Below are 19,462 nucleotides of genomic sequence, written 5' to 3'. Positions count from 1 at the left end.
CTTCCATCGGGCAGGAGATACACAAGTCTGAGAACATGCACGAACAGACTCAAAAATAGCTTCTTCCCTGCTGTTACCAGACTCCTAAATGACCCTCTTGTGGACTGACCTCATTAACACTACACCCTGTATGCTTCATCCGATGCCGGTGCTTATGCAGTGACATTGTATACCTTGTGTTGCCCTATTATGTATTTTCTTTTATTCCCTTTTCTTCTCATGTACTTAATGATCTGTTGAGCTGCTCGCAGAAAAATACTTTTCACTGTACCTCGGTACACGAGACAATAAACAAATCCAACCCAATCCAATCATTTACTCAAGTAAAGTTTAAAGATAGGGAAATGTGGATTATACAGGAATAATAATCTGCAATGACAGAAATGCCATCTACAGTTCTGTCAAGTTAAATCATGTTTCTTCAGCAGCTTCTGAGGTCTCGGTGTTTCCGTACTTTGGCAATTGAAAGCAATATAAATACTACCGAGTTTCAAATTAATGTGGAAAGCATTGTGACAGCAAAGAGAAGCACAGAATGGTTACAGCACAGAAGGAGGACATTCAGCCTCTCCAGTCCAAGCAAGTTCGCTGCAAGAGCCACTCCCATACCATTTCCCCAAAGGCCACAAAACATCTCTCGTCAGGTGCTTCTCCAACTTCTTTTTCAAAGCCACAATTGAATCTATTGCCAATATGCTCTCAGGCAGTGCATTACAGAGACTAACAACTCGCTGTGCCAAAAAAATGTCTTTTTCATGGCGTTAATCACATTAAATTAATGCCTTCTGGTTCTTGACTCTGAACACTGTTCAATTTGTCTTTTGTAACTAACGCACAACTTTAACAGCAAAGTTTATATGATCTCTACGTGCTATAAGTAGTTAGGAATAGCAATGTGACCTTGAAATTATAGGATAAAGGCACATAGGTACAAACTGGTAAAATCCAAATTTAGGGCCCATGTTGAGAAGCCCTCCTTCATACGGAGTCAAAAATGTTGTCTGGCACTTACTGCACAAATTGAGCAATACAGTGGAGTCCTGACGACAAAGACCCCAGAACTTTTAATAAAATAGTTGGATTGCGGGGACACTTATAGGGTCTTATTGGGTGCATAAACTAAAACAGACCAAATTTAAAAACATGTAAGCGGCATGGTGGCATAGTGGTGAGCACTGCTGCCTCACAGCTCCAGGAACCAGAGTTCAATTCCAGCCTCAGGTGATGGTTTGTGTGGAGTTTGCACTTTCTCCCAGTGTCTGCGTGGGTTTCCTCCAAATACACCAGTTTCCTCCCAGTCCAAAGATGTGCAGGTTAGGTAGAATGGCCATGCTAAATTGCCTCTTAGTGTCCAAAAGGTTAGGTCAGGTTACGGGGATAGGGTGGGCTTAAGTAGGGTGCTCTTTCCATGGGCTGGTGCAGGCTTGATGGACTGAATGGACTACTTCTGCATTGTAAATCCTATGATTCCATGCACTTTTAACATGAATTAAATTCCCCATTGTTTTTCAACCTCAGTTGCTTTCTCTTTCACAAAATGCTTGTGCTTCAGTTCTCCGAAAATGTTATCCATTAATTTATAAATAATTCACCTGGGTCAGCAAAATTTCTGAGGGGGTCATCACCCATCACCCAGCCGTTATGGGCCATGAAGTACACTGCCTTCTCTGGTTGATACATCATTGGCTCCTCCTGCTCCAAAGGCAGCACTTCAAATTCGTATGTGAAGTATCTGCATGCAAAGCATACAACCTTTTTAAACGACGTGGAGTATACTTAGCTGTATTGGCACGGTTTTAAAAAGTAAACAGGTTAGGATCCCCCGGAGTCATTTAATTAGACTGAGTAAACTGAGCCTTGCATCATTAATATTATTTAATGCCAATATCATTTCCAAGGTAGAAATGAAGTAACTTTTCTGTTACTAAAGCAAGCAAAGCATGCAATCTGACATCTAGCCAGAATACAGGAATATTTTTCTCACTATATTTCAACAGTAGCTGCATTTACTGAAATTAGAAACAGTTCTCTGCAGGCTTTCCCTGTCTAAATGTGTTTTGTGCTGAATCTTTGTGGACTTCAATCCTTATAATCCCAGTTTCCAGAATTAAAAGTCGAATGTTTAACCCGATGTGCGAGGCCCCTTTGAGCAAAGCCTTCAGGCATCTTATTGACAGTTTAAGTAAAGTACAAGTGCAGGTGATCTTTCAAACTGATCTATCATTTAGACCTAGTAATGAACCAGTGATGGAAATTCTCAGGATGAAAATGGTCTGGAAACTCACACATGACCTGGGTAAAACCACAATACTTGCTCCGTAACAATGACATTAGTTTACTCTCCTGGAGCACATGGACTGCCTCATGGTGTTGTAAGCATCACAAGATTGTGGATGTGCAACGGAAAAACTTTGCTGTCAAGGTGTCAGTGACTCTCAAGTCTACTCAAAGCGGCTGGATCTTGATGCTGTCCCACATTGCCAGTGCCCGACATCCACCTGACGTCATTGTACTACCAATTTGGAACAGGTCACGACCAACATTGAACTTCCCATTCACAAAGACCTGAAATACCCAGCAAGGACACACATAAAATCGTGCCAGCCACTCTGGAAAACTGCAGCCAATATTCATGCAACTGGCAATCCACTATCCAGGTGGACAGAAGTGTGAGGTATATGTGGCATAAAGAGCTAACGCCTCAACACTGACCGAGGTCCCCGACTTCAACCTCATAAAAGGCAGTGAATGGCACTCAATAAAATCCCCATGAGGCATGGACGACGTAATCAGGTGCTTCAAAGGTCGATGATGAACTCCTGAAGTGCGACTATGGGCAGAGTCTCAGAACACGGAACAATCACATCAACGCCTCCCCATTCAGATCTGTTTCGATTGGTAACCTATTTCTCCACTCAGCTTCCCAGGAGGCCCTCAAATGGATTGCCAAACTAGTTACCCATTGAAAGCTTTCCTGTCATTCAAATGTACAGAGAACTTTACATTCTAAATGAGCTTGCGCTCAGCGGTTTTTAGCGACTTGATCACCATACCTGGTCACCAGAGGATTCTTTTCTGTTACAGGTCCAAGTTTGGGGCCATAGTCTACCAGGCGCTCGTAACTTACAGTCCCCAACGTGCAGTTCACAGCCTGAAGGTACATTATTTTGTAATTAAATTGCTTGACGATTTTTTAAAAAGACATCAGCTGATTAAAGTTCACTCAGGGGATACAGGACAGGGCAGGACAGGACAGGGCAGGACAGGAGGAAAACTGAAGTAAAACCTGCCTGCTCCTGATGCCAATGCATCTCCTGATGGTGTTCCATATTTAATTCTTCCAATTTTTTACGGACCAAGCTGCAGCATTCTTCTATTTCATCAGGTCTATCACTTTAAAAAAAAAAAAGAAACAGAAAAATGAACAGATTCCAGTGGAAGTCTCACATTTGGTAGGCAGAGAACTTGCAATTCTATAACCCCTTTCATGACCCTTGGATATCCTGAAGTGCTTTACAGCCAATGAAGTATTTCGAAGTGTAGTCACTGTTGCAGCTTAAAGAATTATGGGAATCAAATTTCACACAGCAAGATCCCATAAACAGCAATGAAATAATCTGTTTTTAATGACGCTGGTCGGTGGATAAATATTGACGAAGATGCTAAAAGAATTAATTTGCTCTTCTTCAAGCATAGGTCAAGTATCCTTTATCCGAAGCCCTTGGGGCTAATTATGTTTTGGATTTCAGATAATTTTGGATACCACATATAAAGCTATATTACAATAGCATACGTCTAGGCTAGCTATAGTCTAAAGTAAATAAAAGAGCAAGAAGAGTAAGATTTATCACTGAATTATAGACATAGAGTGCCTGTAACAGTTTTTTTTCCCAACATGTTCACCGTAAAAATCACCATCACCAACAATCAGTCCTGGTCCACTCACGTTGATGCAACAGTCAAGAAAACCCAACATCTCTACTTCCTACAGAAGCTAAAGAAATTCGGCATGTCTGCATCCTATCCGGCTGCTTCACAGCCTGGTATGGCAATTGCTCGGCCCAAGATCGTAAGAAACTGCAGAGTGTGGTGATCTCAGCCCAACGCATTGCACAAGCTTCCCACCCTCCCATTGATTCGGTCTACACCTGTCTCAGGAAGGCAGACAGCATTATCAGAGACCCCTCCCACCCAGGCATTGCCTTCTTCCAGATCCTTCCATCAGGCAGAACGTACAGAAGTCTGAAGACCCGCACATCCAGACATAGGAACATTGGACTGATCTTACATTATTCACGATATCCTATGCTGCTCTTGCTCATGTATTTGCTTTGTTTGGCTCCTTGTTCCGCACTGTAACCAATCACTGTTTGTCAATGTACCATTTGTCAATGTACTCTGTTGATTATTCTTTTTGTCTACTATGTACATACGGTGTACGTCCCCTTGGCTGCAGAAAAATACTTTTCACTGTACTTCGGTCATCTGACAATAAATCAAATCAAATCAAACAAGGTAAACAGTGCAGACAAATAACTAGGCTTTCCCTAAAAGGTCGATGATCAAACAAATGTGGTTTTGGAAGTTTTTGGATTAAGGATAAAGGATACTCGACTTGCATTGGTTGTAATAGGATCTTTCATGGTCACCAGAGGGGGCACTTGAGTCCCAGCATCTACTCATCCTATAACTGAACTTCTCCTAAACATTCTATTTATTTATTATTTAACATGCCCCATCTCAAAGAAGTTCCATTTTCCTTTCTTTGAGAGCCAGCACAAAATAATGAACATTATAGAAAGGCTACTTCAGGCAAATTCTCCATTCCAGGGAGACTTAAAAATGGTGATTACGAGCTGTAGTAACCTTTAAGACAATGTGGAGTAGTGTATTAATTTGATTACTTTCAACATGAAGCAGTGAACTGCAACAATTTAAAAATTAGGTTATTAAAGGAGTAGATTTCCAGTTTAACTGAAGCATACAACTGCCCCTGTTCAGTTAACTTGTTAATTGTTCCAACCTTCTGGAATGACTAAAAATGAACTGGAGGGTGGAAAAATAAAACAGTCTGTTTTCTAAGATGTAGTCTTTGCTTTAAAGTCACCTATTGTTTGTTTTATTCAATCTTGGGATGTGGGTTCACTGGCTAGGCCAGCATTTATTGCCCATCCATAGTAGACCTTCAAATGGTGGTGGTGAGCTGCCTTCTTAACTGTTGCAGTCCATGTGGTGTAGGCATAGCAACAGTGCTGTTAGGGAGGGAATTTCAGGATTTAGACTGCGCAACAGGATGGCGAGTAGCTTGGAGGGAACTTCCAGGCTGTGGTCTTCCCAGGTATCCACTGCCCTCGTCATTCTAGATGGTGGTGGTCATGGGTTTGGATGGTGCTGTGAAAGGAGTTCCTACAGTGCATCTTGCAGATGGTACACACTCTGCTGCTGCTGTGAGGTAGTGGTAGAGGGAATGAACATTTGTGGCTGAGGTACCAATCATGCAGGCTGCTTTGTCCTGGATGGTGTTGAGCTTAGAGTGTTTTTAAGAGTGCCACTCATCCAGGCAAGTGGAGAGTATCCCATCATACTCCCGATATGTGCCCTGCAGGTGGTGGACAGATTTTGGGGAGTCAGGGGTGGGTTACCCACTGCAAGATCCCTAGCCTTTGATCTGCTTTTATAGCCACAGTCCAGTTCAGTTTCCGGTCAATAGTAGCCCCCAGCATGCTGATGGTGAGGGAATTGAGCGATGGTAATTCTATCGAATGTCAAAGGTTGATGGTTAGATTCTCTCTTGTTGCAGATGGCCATTGCCCAGCACTTGCGTGGTGCAAATGTTTTACTTGCACTTATCAGCCCAAGCCTGGTATTGTCCAGGCCTTGCTGCATTTGACTGCTTTAATATCTGAGGAGTTGTGAATGGTGCTGAATATTGTGCAATCATCGTTAAACACCCCATTTCACACCTTACAATGGAAGGAAGGACACTATCCTGAGGAGCCTCTGCGATCATCACATGCGATCAATTATTGCCTGGTTTTTGCTAGTGAAGAGGTAGTAACTGACCTGAAAGAATACTGCTCACAAAGATCTAGTGATCTCTGTGGCATGGATTTCACCTTTCCCAAAGCTCCAGGCAGCTGCTGGGAATGGAGAGGCGGCCACCCAACAGGACGAGGAGGAGTGCAAAGGAGGCGCCCCAGGAGGCCTCGTGTGTACCGGCAGCACCCGTCATTCGAGGACCTGCTGGACCAGGCATGTCGTCGAAGACTCCGGCTGAGCAGGGAAACAGTATGACATATCTGCCAGATTATGGCGCACCTGGCACCCAGAGGGATGGGGAGGACACCTGCTTCTGGTGGCCGTCAAGGTGACGGTTGCCCTGAACCTTTACAGCATAGGGTCTTTCCAGGCACCGAGTGGGGACCTGCCCGGATCTCTAAGAGCTCAGGTGCATCTGTGCCGTCACGGAAGCCCTATATGCCCAGTCGACACAATACATCTATTTCAATGTGGACTGAGCCCACCAGGATGCTCGGCAGCGGGTTTTTCCACCATCGCCGAGATGCCCCAGGTCCGGGGGTGATCGATGGGATGCATGTGGCCCTACCATCACCTGCAGGTGACAGGCCGCGCTACACAAACCGAAAGGGGTTCCACTCAATGAATGTGCAGCTGTTGTGTGACCATCAGATACGCATCATGCACGTCGGCGCCTGATACCCAGGCAGTGTGCACGACGCCTTCAACCTGGCACACTCGAAGATTCGCAGACCCTTCGAGGCGCACCCCCAGCTGGGGTGTTGGTTCCTGGAAAACGGGGGTTATCCGCTGTGGTCGTGGCTGATGATGCCCATCCTGAGGCCACAGACTGAATTGGTGCGAGACCTGGTACAACGACACCCATGTTGCGACCTGGGGCGCGATCGAGCAATGCTTTGGTGTCCTTTAATAATAACCGTTATTAGTGCCACAAGTAGACTTACACTGCAATGAAGTTACTGTGAAAATCGCCTAGTTGCTACACTCCGGTGCCTGTTCGGGTACACTGGGGGAGAATTCAAAATGTCCAATTCACCTAACAGCGCGTCTTTCGGGACTTGTGGGAGGAAACCAGAGCACCCGGAGGAAACCCACGCAAACACGGGGAGAACGTGCAGACTCCGCACAGACAATGACCCAAGCGGGAATTCAACCTGGGACCCTAGCGCTGTGAAGCAATAGTGCTAACTGTGCTACCGTGCTGCAGTCCTGAACTTGTGCTTCAGGTGCCTGGACCATTCTGGAAGGGCCCTCCAGTATGATGCTGGGAGGGTCACCCGCACCATGGAAACCTGCTGCGTCCTCCACATTCCGCAGCAGAAGAATTACGTGCTGGATGATGAATGCTAGTCCTTGTCCGACATGGAATATGCGAGTGCAAAGCTGGACAGGACACGGGACCCAGGCAGGCTGCACAATGTGTGCGCATGGACCAACGCGCACGGGACGCTCGGATTGCCTCCATGTTCACTGATTTTGGCGGGGGGGATTGGGGGGGGAGAAAAGAGAGAGTGGCCAGGGGCACAGACACAGCATCAAACCCCACACCATCCTCCCCACCCCTCCATAATACATTCCTGCTGCACTACGGGGATACAGGGCCGGGGTTGGCAGTAACAACGGGTCTGCTCCATGGGATGGAGGATGACAACCCACTCTGCGATGAGCTCCGGTGCTGCACATTGTCTGACAACCTTGGACTCCTGCCTACAGTAGCACTTTCTACCTGGATGATCCTTGCACGTGAGCTGGCCACTCCATCACATGGTCCCATCGATTCTCTGGGGTGGGACACTGGTGTAGTGAGCGTTGGCTGAACTGCAATCGCTGAGCCAAGCCCACTCTCAAAGGTCGAGGGGGATGAGCGAACATCCCACCCCAGCTCGTGCAGCCAGACCAAACCAGCCTACCCCTCACATCCATCTAACAGAGCACCGAGACAGGTTGTAACATTTGTGCGCAGGTGGTTAATGGGATGTATCCAGATCCATGCCCCAGCCCGTATCACTAAACTGTGTCCTGCACCCTGCACCCATGCCAACTTAACTGGTGTCTACTATTCTGGCCTTATGGGTCTGAATGCTACCTCGAGGTGAATCCCTAGACGGTACATCAGGAGTGAAAGCGGCCTGCTGTGATTTCCGCCCTGAGACCTGGGTCCCCTTTGGCAGGTTTCTTCTGGGGCAACTGGGCCTGGATGGGCTCATTGTTTCTCAGGTGGTGTGGTGCAGCCCTGTGCTGCCCGCTGCCCACCAGATGAGCCAGGGACAGAGGTGGGATAAAAGAGTCCAACGTGTTCCAGCACCTCCCCTGCGGGAGCCACCAGCACTGGCCCCATCACCTCTTCCTCCCTTGGTGTGCCCGTTGACCCCGGGCTACTCCATGGGACGGGGGTTGGAGCAGTGCTAACACTGAAGCTCCCCCACCACCTGGCTCTTCCAGTCGTTTTTTAAATTTTTTTATAAATTTAGATTACCCAACTATGTTTTCCAATTAAGGGGCAATTTAGCGTGGCCAATCCACCTACTCTGCACATTTTTGGGTTGTGGGGGCGAAACCCACGCAGAAACGGGGAGAATGTGCAAACTCTACACGGACATTGACCCAGAATCGAACCCGGGACCTCAGCGCCGTGAGGCAGCTGTGCTAACCACTAGGCCACTGTGCTGCCCGGCTCTTCCAGTCCTGGAGGCTCGCTGCCATCTCGACCAGGGTCTGCATGCTCGCGGCCATGGAGCACAGGGATTGGACCACATCCATCTGGGACTGCGCTATATCACGTTGCGACTGTGCCGCCACCTTCTGGGTCTTTGCCACATCAGGCAGCGACTGCGCCATCTCACTCTGGGACTGGGCCACCTCCCGGTGTGTCTGTGCCATGTCGGCCAGTGCCTGGGCAATGCCATTGATGCTCTCAGCCATGGCCCGCTGTGACTGGGTCCCACTCAGGAGCATGTTGCGATTTGCAGGTGGTCTGCCACATGGCTGCCCATGAGGTGGCAATCCTGTCCTGGACCTTGGCCACCGCCTGTACAGATTTCCCCAGGCCTTAGACATGCTGATCCATAGCTGAAACCTTCGCTCCCAAAAGCCTTCACCTCGAATGCCACCTTCTGCGGTGTTGGCCTGGGTGACACGTGTGGCCGGCACGCAGTTGGGATTCCTCCAGCTGTGCCTGCAGGTGCTGGATGCTCGCCGACATATAGTCATGTAGTCTTTGGCTCGGTGACTGCATCTCCACGATAGAGGACAGAAAACAACACTGTTGGACAATCCGACAATGCATGCAGCCCTGGAGGTGAGTAGCTGGTGGCTTCAGTGGCCAGGGCACCTGCGCATGACAGCCAAAATGGTGCCGGCATGTGGTGCAGGGTGGGGGTTTGGCACCCGGGTGGGTGGGGGGGACAGGAGTGTTACGGGCTGTTTGGGGTGGGGGTTTGATGCCAGGGGCACAGTGCTGTCTTCTCACCCTCGCTGCCCTGAAGTCGTGCAGGCCAGGCCAGGGTACAGGATGGCCCGCCTCGCCCCCACCGTGTCCAGCAGATTCTCAAGCTCGCCGTCTGCCAAATGGGGTGCATCTCTCCTCACTGCCATCTTGTTCGTTGGGAGGGGAGTGAAGTGTATATGTGGCTGCAGCTGGTCAGCCTCTTGAGTGTCAATCGCGAATCCTGCACCGTTTCTCAATGGGATCGATTGTGTTCGATGGGGCGCCGGTGCTAGCTCCTCAACGGTCATTGAATCAGATCAGGTGCAGCGCCAGTTTTGCTTTCGTAGAAGTCCACGAATCCTGCCCTGGCATCAACACTTAAGACTCAGGAATGGGGAATCCAGCTATTGATGTTACAGTCAGCATAAAACATGAGGCAGCGCAGGCAGGTCACAGACGAGTATCAAACTTGTTGATTCAAGTCTTTAGTGGGGAGTGTTAATGTTTTACAATAGCGAAACAGTTACATAACCTTAAAGCCAAAATAAATTTATAAGTATGTATAGATAAAACGATAGGGGAACTGGCTCAGGGAGAGCGATAAAAAGAATCAAGTTTTATTTTCCTAGATACTCCAGTGCATTTTCTGGAGTGCTTGCCTGACCGTTTCAGAGGGTTGTTAAGAGCCAACTACACTGCTGTGGGTCTGGAGTCATGCGTAGGCCAGGCTGTGTCACCTTTATCCCCTGAACGACATTAGGAAGCCAGATGGGTTCAAATGGCAATTCAGTAGTTTCATTAATACTGTGACTAACATTTTATTCCACATGCAATTTTTTTTATAAAATCGGATTTAAACTCCTCAGCCACCATGTGGAATTTGGACTTGGCGCACTGTAAAAACAGATGCAATGATCTTCCCTCCCCCACAACTAAAAAGTCAGTTGGAAGGAAGCGTGCACACGGGAAGAAACAGTGCCTTGCAGTCATTCAATAGCCAGAGGCTGACAGCTCCCAATGTACCAGTAGCCCCACTGGAAGAGCAGTGGCCACTGCCGGTACTGCACTTGGGCAATGAGGACATGAGCTGTCACGGGTCGGAACTTTGTGGGTATTGTGGGAATTGGTGCGAGGTGGGGGATTTAGTAAACAAAGTGGAGGCTAGGGATTGAGGCCATAGGGCACTCTGATGAGCCCAGCTGACCAGTTAAGACAGGATCTATCCTGCCAGCCCACCTCCGCCTAACACCAGCCGGTGCAAGGAAACCTAACAGGCAGGCCAATTGGCATGGACTCTCTCAGCTCCCATTAAATTCCTGTGATGAGGGAATGAGGCCTTTAGATGGACATTAACTGGCCACTAAAGGGCCTCAATTCACCCACAGGTGGACAGCTCCACCCCCCCCTCCCCGCTGGTATAATTGTTGTGGGGGCAGGTGGTAGGTGGCAGGTTAAGCCACCCAATGTATTTTACAAGCCCCCGCCATCAAACCTGCCAGAAGAAGCAAAAATATAGCCCCATGTTTCAGGAGCATTAATCCAGAACTCTGAATTCCTGATCCAATAGTACTGCCACTGTGCTAGGGTGACGTCTGCAGAAGGAGTCAAGTGGTGTGTGATTGGTGTGCTTTCTTTTGTCCGGATCAGGGACATAAAAAGATTGTTTCTGTAAGTTGAGAAAATTGTTTAAATTGAGGCAAGGCAGGGCATTTCAGTCATGGCAAGTGCACATCTTATGTGGGAACTCGAGGACTCTTCTTGTGTCAGCTGGAGGAGCTCGAGTTTTAGAGCTGGAGCAGTAGCTGGCGTCAGTGCAGTGCATCTATGAGGCTGAGGACTACATGGATAGCACATTTCAGGAGCTGCCATTTCAGACTGCGCTGACAGACGGGGAATGTGTAACCGACAGACCGAAAAGGATGAACCAAGCAGGTAGTGCAAAAGTCTTTTGTTCTCCAACCAGTCTTCAGTGAATACTAGTTTCTCTCAGCACTACAGCCTTTGGTGGCACAGCTGTGCAGTGGGAAGGAAGTGGGAAGCACAGAGGAAGAGGTTCAGAAAATCAATAGCAACAGGGAAGCCAAAAAGTAGGGGACCAGACCGGCCTATCTGTGGCCGCAGGCATGACTCCAGGATGATATTTGTTGCCTCCCAGGTGTCAGGGTCAAGAATCTCATCTGTAGAACACTGATTGGGTGGGTGAGGTGTGTGAACAGGCAGAGGTTATGGCCTATACCGGTACCAATGATGTCAGTAAAAAGATGGATGCGGTCCTCCAGACAGATTTTGGGGAGTTAGGAAATAAATGAAAAGTAGGACCTAAAATATTAATAATCTCTGGATTACCCCAGGTTCCACTGGCTACGGAGTACAGCAATAGCAAGATAGTGCAGATTATTGCATAGTTAGGCAGACAGTGCAGCAGGGAGAGCTTTAGTCCTAGGGTAGAGGGAACCTGCACAAGTTGACAGATTACACCTCAACAGGACTGGACTAAAACCAGGCACGTCTGTTAGTTTTCTTTGGGAAGGTTTAGAATGGCTTCATGGGTGTCGTTGAGCAGGGGGGGGGGGGGGCCTCCAGCCTGTTTGCCACCCCGTTAATTAGGCAGGATTCTAACAGGCGGCCATTTAATTGGTCACCTCTTCAAAAATTGCTGCCACAGTCTCATCACCGGCAGTTCTAGGTTCCCAACCCGGAATTCAGTCCAGCATCCAAAGAGACACCCTAGATCAAAGATCTAGCTGCAGGAGTTCCATATTTCAGAAAGCTTAGAGGAGCACAGGAAGAAAGAGGTGGAATGAATCTCACCAAGGCTCCTTCAACAACACCTTCCAAACCTGTGACCTCTACCACCTAGGAGGTCTAAGGTAGCAGGTGCAAACACCAACACCCTCTAGGTTTCCCTCCATGCCACATCATCCAGAATTGGAACGACACAGCCATTCCTTTATTGTTGTTGGGCCAAAATCCTGGAACACCACTTCCGAACAGGACTGCGATTGTACACTACGGCGATTCATGAAGGCAGCTCATTACCATCGTCTCAAGGATAATTTGGGCTGGGTAATAAATATGGGCCAACCAGAGGCGCTTACATCACAAGAAAAAATGTTTTAAAAAAGGAAATTAAAAAATAAATTTGGATAGCAAAGAGAGGGCATTAAATATATTATCAAGTAAAATCACGTTATTTATAAGTGCATGAGTAGCACGGTAGCATTGTGGATAGCACAATTGCTTCACAGCTCCAGGCTCTCAGGTTCGATTCCCGGTTTGGGTCACTGTCTGTGCGGAGTCTGCACATTCTCCCCATGTCTGCGTGGGTTTCCTCCGGGTGCTCCGTTTCCTCCCACAGTCCAAAGATGTGCAGGTTAGGTGGATTGGCAATGCTAAATTGCCCTTAGTGTCCAAAATTGCCCTTTGTGTTGGGTGGGGTTACTGGGTTATGGGGATAGGGTGGTGGTGTGGACCTTGGATAGGGTGCTCTTTCCAAGAGCCGGTGCAGACTCGATAGGCCAAATGGCCTCCTTCTGCACTGTAAATTCTATGATAAGAGGTTAGGCCAAAAGTGGGTGGAGATACTTAATGAATGTTTTGCATCTGTTTTCACAAAAGAGGCAGTTATTGCAGTTAAGGAGGAGGGTTGTGAAATGTTTGATGAAACAGTGTAGAGGAATTATCAAGAGGTTAAGCATCATTGAAAGTGAGTGGAAGTGGCAGGCCAGTGAAATGCATCCCAGGCTGCTAAGGCAAATGAAGGAGCAAATTGCAGTATCCCTGACCACCATTGTCCAATCCTCTCCAGCTACAGGCATGCTGACAGAGAACTGGAGGACTGGTAACGATGTAGATTATTAAAAAAGGGAAAAAGGAATAGTCTGATAATTACAAGCCAGTCAAACTAACCTTGATTGAAACAAATTATTGAAAGAAATTCTGAGATATCGCATAAATCACCATTTAGAGAAACAGAGACCAATCAAGGACAGTCAAGATAGATTTATTAAGAAACGGTCGTATCTGACTAAAGTGGCTGATTTTTGGAAGAGGCAGCAAGCAGGGACAATGTGGGGAGCATCTATGATCAAGTGTCAATCGATTTCAGGAAGGTTTTTGACACGATTCCACATGGCAGATAGCTCTGCAAACAAAGAGCCTATGGGGTCCAAGAATAAGCAATTGAATTGCTGTAACCTACAGGGCTGTGGAATACGTGCTGGAAAGTGGTATTAGGCTGGATAACTCTTTCCGGATGGGCCAAATGGCCTCCTTCCATGCCACAGATTTTCTATCTTACCATGAGATAAAGTCCACACGGGCACGCACTCGGCATGGACAACCCCCCCCCCATCCCCCTTACACAGTGCATCCTCGGCGCCCCCCCTCACACCGGCACACACTCTGCGGAGGCCCCAACTCCACCTTCTCTCATGCACACCTCTCTAAAACCCAAACTCAGAGGCCTGAACCCATTCCTCACTCACACACCTGTCCGAGTCCCAAACATCCAGACTCATTCACACACACCTGTCCATGGCCTCTCACCGGAGTTTGTCGCCACTTTTGCCACTGGCTCCATTCTCAGCATCAATCCTGGCTGTTGGCTACGGGCTTTCCTGCCCAGTAACAGTGAGATGGCATAAATCAAATGGACCAATCAGAGAAAAGCCAGTTTGGGAACCCCTTGACTATACAATCCAAGCTTAATCTTATTAAATCTTTTCCAAGAGCAAACAACCTCCTGTGTCATTCATTTAAATTATAGAAGTGAAGCTACTAGATAACTTAAAGCAAAATGGAAATAAAGTAAAAGTAAAGTAAGGTAAAGTCGCCATAGTCACAGATGACCACAGTCTGCTTTCCTCTTTGAGGAGGGAGAGCTGACTGCCAGGGATTTAACTGGAGGATCGCCACACCTCAAGCGAGGGGCAAGGTTGACAAGGTGGGGCTCTCAAATGGGAATTTATTTCCTCCAATAACATTACTTATTCTACTGAAATAGGCTTTGCATAACTTACCCACGAGGCACAAAGTGTTTCAGTAATACGCTCATATTAACAGCACAGCCATGTCTCTTAAATTCAGGGTCCTGGATAATCTTAAGAGGCTGCTTGCTGTCACACTTTTTCTTTTCACCTTAAAAACAGAAACAAAGAACCTTTACAACGGTTAGCTTTTGAAACAAGAAGATTTAGGGCGGTACGGTGGTTAGTACTGCTGCCTCACGGCGCTGAGGACCCGGGTTCGATCCCGGCTCTGGGTCACCATCCGTGTGGAGTTTGCACATTCTCCCCGTGTCTGTGTGGGTCTCATCCCCACAACCCAAAGATGTGCAGGATAGGTGGACGGTCCATGTTAAATTGCCCCTTAATTGGGAAAAGAATTGGGTACTCTAAATTTAATTAAAAAACAATAAGTTTTAAAAGTCTGTAAATTTTCATAAACCCAAATATTCTTGGTGTCTTATCGAATTAGGTCTCAAAACAAACAATATACTGTGTATAATAAGCTCTGTTGTGGTATACCATATTGGAGTGCATCCCGGAACTCATTAACAATTTTGTTGACGTTCAGTTGATAAAATTCCCATAACCGCAGTGCAGGGTAGATTTCTTCCCATATGATTGTGCGTAGAGCCTGTCAAAAAAATAAAACATGGTTACTTTCTGTCAGGTTTAGACATAATGGCCTGTTTTCGTGCAGAACACTCAATCCAGAGGGTAGTTGCTGGCACTTATCTCTGCGTGATCCTCCTACCACCTCTCTTCGAACAACCCTCTCAACATGCGCTTCTGTTCCTTTCTTGCCCGTGTACCTATCTAGCTTTCACTTCGGTGCATCCATGCCATTTGCCACAAACCTTTGGCAGAGCTCCGCACTCATACCACACTCTAGGTAAGGAGGCTTCCCTGAATTCTTTACGGGATCGAAAAGCGATTCAATTCATGGACCCTAATTTTGGATTTCCCTCTGCATCGTCACGGTTAGGGTCTGAGAACGCATATACAAATATTATTTATTACAAAGTGAACCCACAAATTCAACCCTAGTCTATGGTAAGAGTTAGCTGATCTCAACCATGACATGCCGAAACAGGCTATAGCTATAAAAACTTTCTTGTTTACCTCTTTTTGTGAAAACAGATGCAAAATATTCATTAAGACGCTCCTGGATCAGGGAACAAAAATGCAGCCAGGGTTCCCTCCTGACCAATTGCCAGGCCCATCCCACATACGAGAAGTTAATGACATGGTTCGACTCCAATATCCTCTTCATTTAATAGCTTCTCATCAACAGCCACTTTGGCTGAGATACAAGCCTTGGGGTCAAAATCTTTGGAAGGGCAAGAGAGGTAATTCTGAAGAAATTTTTTTTTTTTTTTTTTTTTTTTTTTTTTAATTGTCTGGTACTCACATCGAGATGGTTTCCATTTTCAATATTAGCAGGCAGTCCCCTGTTCTGATATGTTCCTCTAGCCACATCGCGACTGAAATGGTACAAGGCTCTGTCCAGAAGCCAGGCAGGTTTCAAATGAGGGGAATTTAAAATGTTGTAGGAACATTCTGGGTGCTTCTTCAGCCAGTAACTGTTGGCAGCTATTGAGAAATAGGGAAGAAAATAAATGCAAAAAAAAAAATTTTTAAAAATGGTGAACATTCCTTATAAAAATTAGATTGAGGTGAAACGTGCACATCAACTAGACTTTCATTATGCACTTTTTCCCAACCCTATATCATGACAGATATCCTACAAAGTTGTGTGTAAATGAACTAGATATCACCAATTGCAAATATAAAATTAATTCAACAATAACCCATTCCCCTTATTTGAGATATTTCAATCCATTTTATCATTATTTTGAGGAATATTTTGAGCCCAGTAAATGTACTTTCTTCCATATTTAGCCAATTTAAATTGCAGGAAAGAATTCGGTTATAACCTGCCTACTTACCATTGGCTGGGGACTAATGACAATCCCACAATCCTGTGGGAGTATGAGCTTCCCCAATGAGGGGGGCGGAGAAACCATTAGTAAACTCCTAGTATAAATTCTTATTGTCTTAAATGGCAAATTTAGGATGACTAGTTTTGCTTTACAGAACCTTCACAATGCAACAGTTTTATTTAAGAAAGAATGTCCGTTATGTATTTAATCCTCTGGTTAGTTAATATATACATTAGCACATCAAATGAAAAAGTTCTTCCTTTGACAAAAATCACACCAGTAACATGCATTTATAAAAGCAAAGTAAAACATGCAAATGTCTTCCACAGGAGCATTATCAAAAGTGATCCGACACCTAGTACACAAGGAAACATTAAGACCAGTGGCGATGTAGGTTTGAAGGACCATCAAAATGATGCAGTGGTAGAAAGGTGGAGATATTTTGAGGAAATTCCAGAGCATAGGGTTAGGCAGCTGAAAGAACAGTCGCTAATGGTAGAGCGATAATATTCAGGAATGCCCAATATGAACTAGGGAGCACAAGAGATGTCAGCGAGTTGCGAGATGTCCCACTAATACTTGAAAAGATAGAGAATTGAGAGTTCTGCTGTTGGAACATTTGTGTGGTGGTGATGTTATGGGAAACTGAACAGGATCAGCTTCCAAAAGCATGAAGTAATTGCTCTGAAATGTGATTCTGTAAATTTGCTAAAGTTAGGGGAAATTCCTACGGCCTCAACAGTAGCCCACATGCCTTTGCAACTAGAAAGATTTTAAGATAACTATAAATGGTTTGTGTGTTCACTAGCAGACTGATCATTCATAGATCATTTATATCTTTAAAGCAACCCCAAATACTATATATTAACGTTATCCATCTTTATCACCAAATTTACAATGTTATAAATGAATTGACCTTTCATATCTTAGCACCATCCAACTATTTTGAAGAACAAAACACCTCAAATAAACAAACACTTTTCAATGTTTCCTGTCTAACTCATCAGAAGAAACAACAATACCGAGATTACTGATTTAGTTGAGAAAATGCTGCATAATTGCACAACATATCCGTGGTTATCTGAAGATCAGTTCTAACTTGGCATTTAAAAAGCAGTGTCAAATTAATGCAGCACTCTGACCTTTACAAAAATAAAACAAGGTCAGTCATCGCAAATACTGAGTCTCAAACATGACCAGTGTACACACTCCTGCGCCTCAGTCATTACCCTTTAAATAGATGACATCCCACCTTTGACATTTTTAAAGTATCTCCTGCACAAGACCATTTCAAATCCAACTAAAATGAAAGTCTACAGTCTCTTTTCAATAGTACAAGTTTGATGCTGAACTGGTTTTGAAAGTTATTAGCTTTGAAAAGTTATTTCACAAAATACTGATGTTCAAGCTCCCTCACCCTAAATTAACTCAACAGCTACCAACTTTAAATATAGAACATTGGTTATCCTATTTGAATTAATTAATATACCTTGATTAAAAGTCACAATCGCTTGGGCTTAAAGTAGAAATAGAATAAATCAGTTAACATAATCAAGTTGCAAACTTTAAGTATACAGGATTCAAGGGGCTACTTCACAAGTGGATATGTCTATGCAAAAGATCAATACATTTAGGCATCAAAAAGTTTAGATGGGATCACAAACTAGTCAACAAAAGTCCCCTCCCCCCTTCACAATATTGTTGAAAGATATCAAGGCTGAAGAAGTAGCTGGCTATTAATTTAGCAGCCTGGGATATTATAGTAGAGGACTACCCATTATTTGTGGCAATGTTGACCTCGACAGTTGCAGAATTTTCACCTCCTAGTTAAAAGATTGTGCCTTCACGTTCCACTCCAAATACTTGAGCACATAATCCAAGAAGGCATCACAATGCTATCTGCACTCTCCGTGGATGGAAAAGATCCCATTGGGCTATTCAAAGAAGATCTCGTTGGTGTCCTGACAAATGTGACGAAAATAGATTTATCTGGCAACTTATTTAATGGCTGGATGAGAAATTCTGCCGAGTAAAAACTACCCACCAAATTTCGTACATTACAATAAACCACTTCATTAGCTGTAAAACCCTGGGATATCCTGAAGTCACGAAAGGCATCTATAAATACAACTCTTTCTTTCGGATCGGGTTCGCAATCAAATCAAGGTAAGGGTGTTTTGCAGGTAACGCACTGTAGCACAACCCTTGGGTTTTCGTAGTGCAGATTTATTCCAGGCCCAAATAGTTGAGAACCGGCAAATAATTCTTCACATTTAATTTTACCTTGAAGAGAACATTTCGCAGTTCGGTTACACATCAGACTTGAAATTTTATTTAAGGGAGGGGTTTGAGGTCCCATTCGTTTTTATAAAAAAGGAAAGATTTCCACTAATCAAGAATGAAAATACTGTGAGAGAGTCTCTTGTGATGTGAGCTCCTTTCTTGTTCGTGGTGGCCAGGATGGGGCCTGGCTTGCAGTGACGCAGTTGCTGCTGAGCAGGCTCCCGCCTTGGCGGTGCTGCATGCATCTGCATAATGGTCACCGTGTCTTGTCTAAGGATCTCGGCTCTGTGGCGTCGGTCGTTAAAACTCGTTTTGCAGAATTGCGGGTACTTTAATGAGAGTAGTGGCCGCACACAAGATGGTTATTGCACTTGAAAGAGCGATTTCCCTGGTGAGGGCCCGCCTTAGTGCTATTGAAATCCTGTTGCAAGGTATCATCCATCCTGTCTGGTTTGGGAGAGAGGTACCGGGCGAGCTGCGTCCCTGAGCCTGGTCCCTTGCAAGAAGTGGGAAATGAGTTCCCGATTAAGTTAGAAAATTTGATAATCCTGATCCGGAGGCTGGGTACATCAAATTCGATGGAGCACAACGTATCCGGTCTTTGAGGCCAAGGGTCAGTTTGGCCCACCCATCACTGGTCCTTTATTGTCCTGTTCTCGATGCTTGTCATGAAGGGTTGGAGATGGCCAAGATGGTAAAGTCATTCCCCCCAGCCAGGTCATAGGTTGTGGACTGCCTGGATGTCGGAGACACGGCCTGGCATG

General features: G+C 45.7%; 1 protein-coding gene across 1 annotated transcript in view; it reads right to left on the bottom strand.

Annotated features, from left to right (window-relative positions):
* LOC140426161 (glycogen debranching enzyme-like) overlaps positions 1 to 19,462 on the bottom strand; it is a 157,927-nt gene that overhangs the window by 111,205 nt on the left and 27,260 nt on the right. The window contains 6 exon segments of the mRNA XM_072510596.1: positions 1,593 to 1,732; positions 3,054 to 3,151; positions 3,291 to 3,393; positions 14,488 to 14,605; positions 14,995 to 15,106; positions 15,884 to 16,065. Coding sequence (XP_072366697.1) covers positions 1,593 to 1,732; positions 3,054 to 3,151; positions 3,291 to 3,393; positions 14,488 to 14,605; positions 14,995 to 15,106; positions 15,884 to 16,065 — 753 coding nt within the window.

Source organism: Scyliorhinus torazame, chromosome 7 (genome assembly GCF_047496885.1).
Source record: "Scyliorhinus torazame isolate Kashiwa2021f chromosome 7, sScyTor2.1, whole genome shotgun sequence".
NCBI lineage: Eukaryota > Metazoa > Chordata > Chondrichthyes > Carcharhiniformes > Scyliorhinidae > Scyliorhinus > Scyliorhinus torazame.
The sequence above is the reverse complement of the archived record's forward strand: the minus strand, read 5'-3'. Positions and strand labels throughout refer to the sequence as shown.